Source organism: Erithacus rubecula, assembly GCF_903797595.1.
Source record: "Erithacus rubecula genome assembly, contig: scaffold_127_arrow_ctg1, whole genome shotgun sequence".
NCBI classification, from domain to species: Eukaryota; Metazoa; Chordata; class Aves; order Passeriformes; family Muscicapidae; genus Erithacus; species Erithacus rubecula.
In genome coordinates this window covers 237,578-249,023 of record NW_027636165.1, presented here as the reverse complement: position 1 = coordinate 249,023, position 11,446 = coordinate 237,578, and the positions used below count along the sequence as shown (strand labels likewise).

The following is an 11,446-nucleotide window of genomic DNA, read 5'->3' as shown; positions in this document are numbered from 1 at the left end:
GTCCCACTGGAGGCAGGGATGTGCATCCTTTCCTGAGGGAAAAGAACTCACAGTGACCACTGCTGAAGCTCTGAAAGGAACTGATGTCCTCCCATGGGCATGGGGGCTGCCTTGGCACGGGCTGGGAGCGCCTCTGGCCCCTGCCTTCTCCTGCTTGAACACATCACCTGGAGCCTGAGCTCAGGGGGGCTAAATCAGGTGAATTCCAGGCAACTCTGTCAGGTGCCCCTCAGGGACATGGGTGGGGCTGGGGAATGAAGGTTTAAATAGCAAATCATTTGGAATATATGCCTGTCCCGATGCTGCTGAGCTTCCTTGGAAGCTGTGCTGGTTCCTGGCACAGCTGGTATTCAAGCAGCAGCTCTGCATGGGAATATCCACCCTCCATGAGGCACTGTGAGGTTAGGGCAGCGGGAATTGAGCAGGGAATTTGGGGCTGTGGGATAATTCATGGGAACTAGCAAAGCTGACAGTGAAACCCAAATCTGGGGAACACACAGAGAACAATCTTTGTGCTGCCCTGTCAGCTCAAGGCCCTGGGCTGGGAAGTTTTGGGAGTCAAACATATGGAATTATACAAATCCCTGACTCCGGGCTGTGATCACCTAGAGAGATAATCCAAGTCCCAAACAATTCTTCCACAATCCAATCTGATGGAAAGTACCCTGTGCCTGCCTGGAGCTCTGACTTTGCTTTTGCTACCAGCTCCTGAGCAGTGTCAGGGCCACCACGAGGGCTTTAAAATCCAGATAAACCCCAAATCCCACACAGTGACTAATCCAAGTGAAGAACTGCATTGTTGTCTGCGGGATCTCTTTGTGTTCTCGGTTGGTTCTTAGGGACAAACTCCAGAGCCCAGTATAAGCTGATGGTTACAGTAACAATTTATTAAGCACAGAGAGGGCGTGGGTATTGAGATATCCTACCGAGGGCTGCCTGCTGCAGCCCAAAGTAGGACAGGAATTGGGAATGGGATATTGGGATAGAAAAAGGATAATATAATGAAGGGAGGGAGGAAGAAAGAAATGAAAAGCAGAGGGTAAGCGTGAGGAGGAGAGAAAGGAAGGTGAGGGGTTACGAGAGAGAGAGGGGGAGGGGGAGTGAGGAGTGAGGAAAGAGAAGGGAAATGAGGAAAGTAAGTAAGGTAAGAGAGGGAAAGAAGTAAGAGAGGTAAGAGACAGAGAAAAAAGAGAGCGATTTCCTGTTTACAACACTTTAAATTTCTTTCTACTATGAATATTTAAATTTCCGCTAACCAATCTAGTACAAAATACAAATTCTATAGCATTTACATACAGCCTATAGGAGTTTTCGTATTACCATAGTGTGTTGTACTTTAACCTTTAACAAGGACTTTGACCCGTTTGTAGCAGGAGTCATTGTTTCATCAAGAAGGGGATTACCTAGCAGGCCACTCCATTGTCTTCTAGTTACTTAGTAACTAAAGCTTGGTGTCTCGAAAGTGGCTATTATTTCAACATCATTTTCAGAATTTATGCTTTAATATTTGTGGGGTTTCACCATTTCATTCTCCCCAACATCTCCCCCGTTTTGTTCAACAACTAATACATTAGAAATTGCTTTGGTTATCATCTGTCGTGTACAATGTAGTATGCAGGGTACAAACACTATAACTACAATTATTGCTATTAGAATAAACAAACCTATTTTACAGAGTTCCTGTAGCCAAGAGATAAGGTTCCAACCATCAAACAAACTGTCTAACCAGGTAGGGGTATTTGTAGTGATTTGGTCAGCCAAATTTTTTAGATTTTGTAACTGTTTACGAATAGAAACAGAATGGTCTGATAAATTCATGCAACACAATCCTTGAAAATCCTCACAGCCATGTCCATGAGCTAGTAAAAGGAAATCTAGAGCAGCTCTGTTTTGTAAAGTGGCCTGTTTAACTGCTTCTTCATCTGTCAGTAAATCACTGATTGCAATTAAAGTGGCATTAACTTCTTTGCTGAGCCAACATCCCAATTTATTTAATTGTTTCAGGGCAACTGAAGAACTTAGCTGAGGTAAATAGATGCTTGTGATAATTGATAGTCCAGAATTCCATGGATGAAAGTCACTATCACAGTTGCTTTCATAGTAATATCCTGTGGAGGATCTAATTTTTCTATTTTTCTTTTTGACCACCTCTTTAACACTGGGGGCTATTATAGTAAGTTGTACTAGGGCACAGGGGCCACCCTCTATATATGCGGGTATGCCCTGCCAGGCTCTGTCTCCGAAAAAGAGCCAAATCCCTTTGGGAAATCGTGTTGGAAGTTTGCTAAATCGACTTGCATGCGGCTCAGAGTATTTGAGAAGTTTAGTTGGATTACACCAAAAAATCACATTGCTATAAGCTGTGTGATATGGGGTAACATTTAAATGAGGACTGTCTCCTTCCATGAGATCAAAGATGTAACAGCTGTCCATAGTTACTGAACCTAAGATTTCCAGCTCTTGGAGATCAGATTTGTCAACTTTAGAATTGTCAATATAAGTTTGATATTTTTGGCTGGGATCTGAAAGAGCATGAGGATCATGGTATGGCCAGTACCTCTCAAGAGTAACATTATCAAAACCTTTTGGGAAAGGTACTCCAACTAAACAGGTTGAAAAGGGGTTTTTCAGGACTTGTGTTAGATAGGCAAATGGTATCAGAGCCTGCAGATTTGGCTAAATTAACCCAAATATTTGTCTTTGGTTGACTTTACAGGTAAAGCTTGACTACAAAAACTAAAAAAAAGAAAAATAACATGCATTCACACAATCTATACAATTCCATTCTTTTCCTGAGCTGTTTCTGGCAGGTCGCTTTCTCCTGATGATTCTGCACAGTTCAGGTCTGGGTGCTTGCTTCCTGGCTGCTTCTCGCAGGATCACCGGCTGCTGTGGAGGCTTCAGCAGGTTTTGATGCACAGTGGGGCTTCACATTCTTTGCTGGCACCCACTTGAGGCCTCCATCTGTGGAAACACACACAAACCCCTTTCCCCATGTTATGAGGTTGTATGGTCCCTCTATTTGTCCTATTTCTAAGTTTTTAACCAAAACTGGGGGGTTTTCTTTCAATTTTGCTTTTTTTGTTATTCAAAAAGTGTCTATAAATAGGAGGATCTGGCTCTTCAGCTGAGCTGTTCAGAAAATTGTAAACATACAACGCTTTATTCAACCTTCTTTGAGATGAGGCCTGAGCATCTCCCCCTTTCTGTTGATCTAAAATGCATTTTAGAGTTTGATGTGTTCTTTCTATTATTCCCTGACCTGTGGGGGAGTGGGGTATGCCAAATGTATGGCGAATACTCCAGTTATTTAGAAATGCAGCTAATTCTTGTGAGGTATAGGAAGGTCCATTATCTGTCTTAACTTCTTGGGGAATACCTAGATAAGAGAAGGCTTGTGAGAAATGCTGGCAAACATGCTTAGCTGTTTCCCCTGTATGTATAGAAGCAAAAACTGCGTTAGAAAATGTATCAACAGAGACATGGATGTTTTTAAGCTTCCCAAAAGAGGGATACTTGGTAATATCCGTTTGCCACTTCTGCAGACTTTCCAGCCCTCTTGGGTTGGTGGCTCCAGTAGCAGGAAGTGGCAGAACTAGCTGGCAATCTGGACAAGCTCATACAATATTTTGTGCTTGCTCTAAGGTAATGTGAAAATCTCGTTTAATTGCCTGTGCATTTTGGTGAAAAAATGCATGGCTCAATTTGGCTTGTTCAATAGTGTTGGACAGAGTTGCAGCAAGCACTGAGGTGGAATTTTCAATGTTTGCTGTATCTTCCTCATCAGAGGCAGCTGATGCCAATGTATCTGCTCGAGCATTTCCCTCTGCCATAAATCCTGGGAGGCCTGAGTGGGCCCTAATATGGGAAATAAAATAAGGATTAGTTCTGTGAGATAGGATTTGGTAGAGACAGGTGAGCCAAAGACATAACTTATCATTGTTCACATCCTTTAGAACTGATCCCTCAATTCTCTTGACAATATTAGCAACATATGCTGAGTCAGTTATCAGGGTGAGAGGCTCTGGAAAGAGCTGAAAAGCCCTTACAACTGCTGCTAATTCTACAATCTGAGGAGAACCTTCAATCTTTTGAACATCCTGTTCCCAAGCTTTTGTTTTCACATTCTGCCATGTAACTACTGAATTGTGTGTTTGCCCTGATCCATCAGTGAATACAGTAATTGCTTCTAAAGGCTCTTCTCTGATTAGAGGTTTTTCCTTATAGCATAATTTAGCTTTGATCATTTTGTGTGCCGGATAATGAATGGAACAAGCGCCTGGAAAATCCAGTAAGGCATACAGCAAGTCTTCTGATTTTTGCATTGTCCACTCAAAATAAGCTTTCTTCATGGGCAAATAAATAATTGCAAATTCACAACCTGCTATTGAAAGAAGCTTTGCTCTACCTTGATGATAATCTGCGATGTCATTTCTAAAGGTGTGAGGATTGTTTTTGGTGACCTATAAGAAATGAAAACCCATTCAATCATTAACAAGGGATCTTTTTGAGAGGGGTCCCATTGAAAGATGAGACCACACAGTCTCAGCTCTTGTCCTAAAATTGCAAGGAAAAAGGTTTTATCTGGCATACAGTGATGTGCCTGCCTGGTTCACAGGGCTTCTGTAATTTTTTCTAAGGCTTTGCAAGCTTCAGGTGTGAGAGACCATGGGGATCTAATGTTATTGTCCCCTTTCAACAAGTCAAAAAGTGGAGCAAGTTCATCAGCAGTGACTCCTAACACAGGTCTGACCCAGTTAATCTCTCCTAAAAGCTGCTGTAGATCCTATAAAGTGTGGACCTCCTTCCGGATTTGTACTTTCTGAGGCACAATAGATTGTTCTGTCAATTTCCAACCCAAATATTTCCAGGGAGCAATCTCTTGTATTTTTGATTCAGAAATCACCAGTCCTGCTTTTGTGATTTCAGCAACAACACTGTCACGGGTTGTCTCCATTTGTTTCTGCATTGGAGCTGCTATCAATAAATCATCCATATAGTGAATTATGAATGATTCTGGGAATTGCTCATGAACTGGAGATAAGGCACGGGCTACGTAATACTGGCAGATGGTTGGAGAAATTTTCATTCCTTGTAGCAAAACGAGCCAATGGTACCTTTGAAGTGGTTCCTGCAGGTTTGTGCTTGGAACAGAGAAAGCAAAGTGAGGTGCATGGTCTGGGTGTAGTGGGATGTTAAAGAAACAGTTCTTTAGATCGATAATAACAAGTGACCAGTCTCTTGGGATCATGGAAAGGTTGGGCAGGCCTGGCTGTAGGGCTCCTATGTCTTCAATCACTGCATTAATTTTTCTGAGATCGTGTAATAATCTCCAGGTGCCAGAGCCTTTCTTATGAATTACAAATACAGGCGAGTTCCATGGGCTGGTAGTGGGTGTTATGTGGCCTGTTTGCAGTTGTTCAGCCGCTAGGTTTTTAAGAACACTCAGCTTATTGTTTGTTAGGGGCCACTGAGCTTCCCAAATGGGGGCATCCGTTTTCCAGGTTAATTTTAAAAAGCTGAGTGTCGCAGTGACCCCTATGAAAAATCCAGTTGAATTCTGGCTCCCCACTGAGAAAGCAAATCTCTTCCCCACAGTGTGATGTGTCTTTGCACTACATAGGGATGGACCAATGCCTTTTTCCCATGTGGTCCTGTAATGCTGACTACAAGGAACCGTTCCTCCTGCACAAACACCCATAGCCAAAATCTATACTTTTCCTCCAAAATTCTTATCTGCAAGTGTTTCTCCCAGATAAAAGCTGCACAGGTCTGGCTGGCCTTGTCCTCTGGGGGATACAGTTCATCAGCCCCTGAAACACTGGTGTTCTGTGGCTTCCTTCCTGTGGAGACCATGGTGACACTGAGAGGCCTTCTGAAATGATGGGACCACTGTGACGCTGTGGGGACCCTGTGGCACCAAGGACATGGCTGTAGCTCTGCTGGGCATCAGGGTCCCAAGGGGCTGGTGTGAAGCAGCAGGGCTGTGTGGAACCAAGAGGCCATGGTTGCATTACAGGGCCTTGTGCAGCCAAAGGCGCATTGTGATTCTGCAGGGCATAGTGGATCCATGGAGACCATTATAGCATTGCAAGGCCCCAAGTAATCATGGAGGCCATTGTGAAACTGTGAGGCCCATGGAGCCAAAAAGCTATTGTGAGCCTTCAGGACCTTATGGAAGCAACGGGCCATTGTGACACTGCAGAAGGAATGAATACATTTTGACACTCTGGGGCATCATGGCCTTAGGGGAGATGGAACAGATCTCATTGGTTTGGTCTCCCAGGGGTGACCTGACAGATCCAGCTGACCTTTACATCTCGAGAGCTGCCTCTCTTCAGCCCCTAGAGCACTGGGACCCTGTGCTTTCCTTCCTATGGAAAAGAACTGGTCTTCTCATCCAGGGGCCATGGAAAAAACTGGAATTTGGCCACCGAAATTCTATCTATTCAAGCATTGCTCCCAGAAAAAAAGTAGCCAAAACAGGGAGGTCTGTCTGGCCTTGTACCTCTGGTGATTTTCTTATGCTATGAGGTGATAGTTTTCATTTGAAAACACCTTGGAGAGGGTCCAGAGATCTCCAGAGGTGGGGATTGCAGGCCTCAAGGAAATGACCATTATATAGGGATGAAAGACCTCAGAGCTCAGTGGAGTGGAGACTGATGACAGCAGAAGAGAGCCCTGGGAGGGATTGAAGTGCCGTTTCAGAGGTGGTGGATCCTTTTTGACATAGTGGAAAACAGAGAGACAAAGAAAGGATTCATGCAAAGAACTGCTGAGGCAAACTAGACTGAACACAAGGAAAAGGAACTTCTCTCCCAGGGCAGGGGTGTTGTGCAACACGTCCCCCAGAAGGAGTCTGGAGCAGCCCAAGGCTGTGTATGGCCAGGCAGAGGCAGCAGGATGCAGAGCTGTCAGCAAAGGAAGGGCCAGCGAGGTGGGGCAGCCAGGGGATGCCGACAGCCTGCAGGGACAGAAGGCAAGGCATGGACACTGTAGCACAGCCTGGGCTGCAGAGGGCACAGGGATGGGCAGCAGCTGAAAGGCCCTGCCAGAGCCAACTGCTGCAGCACTTGGGCCATGGCTGCTGGCCCTGGGCCTGAGGCCAGCAGGGGACAAGTGACCCTTGCTGTGCTGGGGCCTCATTGCCTCCTTGTCCCTGCTCAGCAGCCTGGCAGGGGCCGCCCCATGGTCCTGCCCTTGGCATTGCACATCCCCAGAGCCCAGTGGCCTGGGAAGAGCCCTGAGCAATGAGGGAGGGACAGGATTTGCCTTGCCAGGGTCTGGGACTCAGCATTCCTGAAACACATCCAAGTTTGCTCAGCATCAGAGACACCTTTACTTTTCCTTTTTCCTACCTGTCATCACTGCCTCCATTGTTCTGCTCTATCTGGTACCTTGGGGAACTTTCTCAGTCCTGTCTTTCAGTGAGACCCATTAAAAGTTCAAGAAACTTTCAAGTTTCAATTTAATTTTGAGTTCTTGAGAGGATTTTACAACAACATTCTCTCAGGGACCGACTCTAATTTAAAAAAGAACAAACTCCTGAGAGGGTCATCTAACTCATTTTGTTGTGTCTCCTGGCACAGAGGGAGATAATGGCAACCAGGAAAAGCTTCAAAAAGACATTTCTGCTGAGAAGCTGCTCCTCTCCCAGTCCAGCAGGGCTGAGGGCACTGCCTGCAGGCACTGAGGAGACAGGAGGCAGGCACAGACAGGCTGAAGGCAGTCAGGACTGGGAAGACATTGAGCTGAGACTTCACTTGGGGAAACATCTTCACAGCCCTGGACATGGTGAGTCTGTGGGTGCAGGACAATGTCCCCTGTGCTCCTGGAGGGATCTCCTGGAGCCAGCACAGCCCACAGCTTGGGGGATGTGTCAGGAGGACTCTCCCAGTTTCTCTGAGGCACAGGAGGATGATGAGGATGTGCTGCAGAGCGGGGCTGTCCTGGGCACTGTCAGAGGGACAGGGCAGGATGGTTCCTGCTGCTAGGGATGGCTGCAGGGGCTGAAGCTGGGGCTGCAGCCAGGGCTGCCCAGGGCTGTCCTGCAGAGCAGCTCCTGCAGCCCTCAGGGCTCTTGGCCAGCCCAGGGCATGTGCCACCTGCCAGGGGCAGCTCTCAGCCTGCCTGGCAGCTCCCCATGGACTGTGGGAGAAGATAGTGGTGAAAGGAGTGATCCCCATCAGGGCAGATTCCTCCTGCTGTGGAGATGGTGCTGCATGGCCAGGGCTGCTCTCAGCTTTGTCCTCAAGGCAAGGGAAAGGGGCTGCCAGGTGTGTCTGTGTCACTGAGACTCCTGCACTGTCCCACTGGGCCTCAGCAGATCTGCCTCACATCTCCATCACAAAGTGCCTCCTCACCCTCCTCTGCCTACAGACAGCAGCAGAAGCAGCACCTTGGCTTGCATCATTTCACTTTGTCTGAGCTGCCCTTAAGGCTCTGCTGGCAGGGAGGTATCCCTGGACAGTGCCCTGTGCTGGGAGGGGTGTGCAGGGCAGAGCTGGGCCCACAGGGCTGGGCTCTGGGAGCACTGGCAGGGACATAGCTTGGATAGAGAGAAACAGTTCCCAGTTGGCACAGCTTAAGGCAGCAGAGAGCCAGAGCAACCATGGATGTCCTCCCTCCTTAGGTGCCTAGGGAAAGACAGGACTTAGAGAGATCGACTTGGAAACTGGAGCCTTGTAAAAGTGCACTTTATTTTTCCAGCATATTTTATGTGTGATTAGCCTTAATTAGAGAAAGATATTATCAGCAAAGTGCAGCTGTGTGGGACCATCAGGTGTCACACCACTGGAGCACAGCGAGTCCTGTTTTCCTTCCGGGGTCCCCAGTATTCAGGCTGAGAGTAGTGCTGAAGATGAGGCAGTAACACAGCAGTACACACCCAAACTCAAAAATTCAAGTTTTAGTGAAGTTCCCCCACAGGAAGAGCAGTAATTCTCAGGGGATTCCTAATTTAATTGCACAGGATTGACTCACGGAAATCTCTCTCAAGGTATCAATGTCTTCTTTCAACAGTCCACAATGTCCAGACTAAAGAAATGTTGAACAGCAGCTCCATCAGCCACTTCCTCCTGCTGCCTTTAGCAGACAAGCGGCAGCTGCAGCTCCTGCACTTCTGCCTCTTCCTGGGCATCTCCCTGGCTGCCCTCCTGGCCAACGGCCTCATCATCAGCGCTGTAGCCTGTGGCCACCACCTGCACACCCCCATGTTCTTCTTCCTGCTCAACCTGGCCCTCATTGACCTGGGCACCATCTGCACCACTGTGCCCAAAGCCATGCACAATTCCCTCTGGGACACCAGGAACATCTCCCACTCTGGATGTGCTGCACAAGTTTTCTTCTTTTTTTTCTTTATGTCAACAGAGTATTCTCTCCTGACCATCATGTGCTACGACCGCTACGTGTCCATCTGCAAACCCCTGCACTACGGGACCCTCCTGGGCAGCAGAGCTTGTGCCCACATGGCAGCAGCTGCCTGGGCCAGTGCCTTTCTCTATTCACTGCTGCACACGGCCAATATATTTTCCCTGCCCCTTTGCCATGGAAATGCATTGGGGGGGTTCTTCTGTGAAATTCCACAGATCCTCAAGCTCTCCTGCTCCAAATTCTATCTCAGGGAACTTGGACTTTTTGCAGTTAGTGTTTGTTTAGCTTTTGCCTGTTTTGTGTTCATTGTTTTCTCCTATGTGCAGATCTTCAGGGCTGTGATTAGGATCCCCTCTGGGCAGAGATGGCACAAAGCCTTTTCCACCTGCCTCCCTCACCTGGCCATGGTCTCCCTGTTTTTCAGCACGGGCACATTTGCACACCTGAAGCCCCCCTCCATGTCCTTGTCATCCCTGGATCTGTCCCTGTCAGTTCTGTACTCGGTGGTTCCTCCAGCCCTGAACCCCCTCATCTACAGCCTGAGGAACCAGGAACTCAAGGCTGCAGTGTGGACACTGATGACTGGAAGAATTAAGAAACACTGAACTGCCTGCCCTTTTCTACAAATCACTTGTAATAAAAGTCATTTTGATTGTCCTTGTTGGTCTCATTTTGGAGGTCCTTTAACTTTTAGGTTTTTTAAAACGAGCCACAAAGAAATGTCCTTCTTCATGCCCTTTCTCATTTTATTTCTCCCTATTTCTGCTGTGAGCCACAAACTGATTCAATAAGGAGCTGTGTTTTTGGTGACTTTTAAAACAATTAAGGTCCTCCTAGTAGTTTTCACTGGTTATCCCTCTTTTGTTTCCTTCTCTGGAGCTGCAACAGCAATGTCTGTGTGCAGAGCTGGGGCAGATCAGTGCTGGCACAGCAGCTGTGCCCAGCAGCAGCACTTGGTGTTGCCAGTGCTGCTCCCGTGCCACTGCCCCGTTGCTCTCCTGCCCCTCGTGTTGCTGCAGGGCCTGAGTGCTCTCCAGGCCAGGCACAGCCCTGGGGGTGGCAGTGCCAGGGCTGCAGCAGGGACAGGCCATGGGCACTGCTGGGGCAGCGCTGACGCCTCAGGGCAGGGCCTGGGGGCTCCAGGCTCCTTGGCCAGGCTCTCTCCAGAACACTTGGCCAGGCCAGTGCTGAGTAGAGAAAGCCCCTGTGAGCAGCCCCAGGCTGGCCGTGGGCAGGCTGGGGGCAAACAGAATGGCTGGTGCTCTGCAAGGTCCCTGCAAGGGGGAGACCCTGGCAAGGAGCAGCAGAGCAGGGGCTGATCCATCCCCACTGTGCTGGACAGCCCAGGGCAGCGTCCCAGAGCGTCCTCATGCACCTGCCAAAAACATCCCCCCTCTGCAGCCTTGGCCTCTCCCCCAGCTCACACAGGTGCTGCATCCTTGCAGGCACAGACACGGCAGCACTGGCTCAGGAGCCCCTGTTTGCACTGCACAGAGCAGGCGTCAGCACCCCCATGGTGCTGCTGTGGGGAGATGGAGCTGAGTGAGCACAAATGACATCAGCCCCTGGGGCCAGCAAGGGCTGGGGGACACAAGGGAAACTACTCAGGTTTGTCGTGGCCTCTCAAGTGAGGCAGAAAGTTTGTTCCCATGAGCTGTGAGTTTCCTGTCCCACTGCAGATGTTGTTGCTCAGAGCCAGGGATGCCTAGCAGCCACCCCCAAATTGCTTGAGCATTTCCTGTGCTTCACCTTTGATTTCTTTCCTCTATCCAGGTAAAAATTTCTACCTCTTTTCCATCCCTGTCCCCTCCCCTGCTAACAATTCATGCCTGTTTGCCTTTCCTCTCTGGCCCACTCCCCATTTCAGTTCCTGAGTTGGCACCATGGGAACATCTCTTCAAGAGCAGAATCATCCTACAAATTTTTCAGGATTTGTCTGCAGGCTCCTGCAGTGCCTCGTGCTGCTCTCTTAACACAGGCACCACAGGCCAGAGGGGCACATCTGGGCTGCTGTATCTGGGTGTGGGACTCCTAGTTCTGGGCAGTGAGGAGGGGCTGGAGAGGCTCTGCAGGA

General features: G+C 48.3%; 1 protein-coding gene across 1 annotated transcript; it reads left to right on the top strand.

Moving 5' to 3' along the window:
• Positions 1–7,652: 7,652 nt before the first annotated feature.
• On the top strand, positions 7,653–11,246 carry LOC306815400 (olfactory receptor 14J1-like; the record flags this gene model as incomplete). Its single annotated transcript, XM_079331962.1, has 3 exons — positions 7,653–7,794; positions 9,022–9,739; positions 11,240–11,246. The coding sequence occupies exons 2-3, from the start codon at positions 9,045–9,047 to the stop codon at positions 11,244–11,246; spliced, it is 702 nt and encodes a 233-aa protein (XP_079188088.1). The 5' UTR covers positions 7,653–7,794; positions 9,022–9,044.
• Between the last annotated feature and the right edge of the window lie 200 nt (positions 11,247–11,446).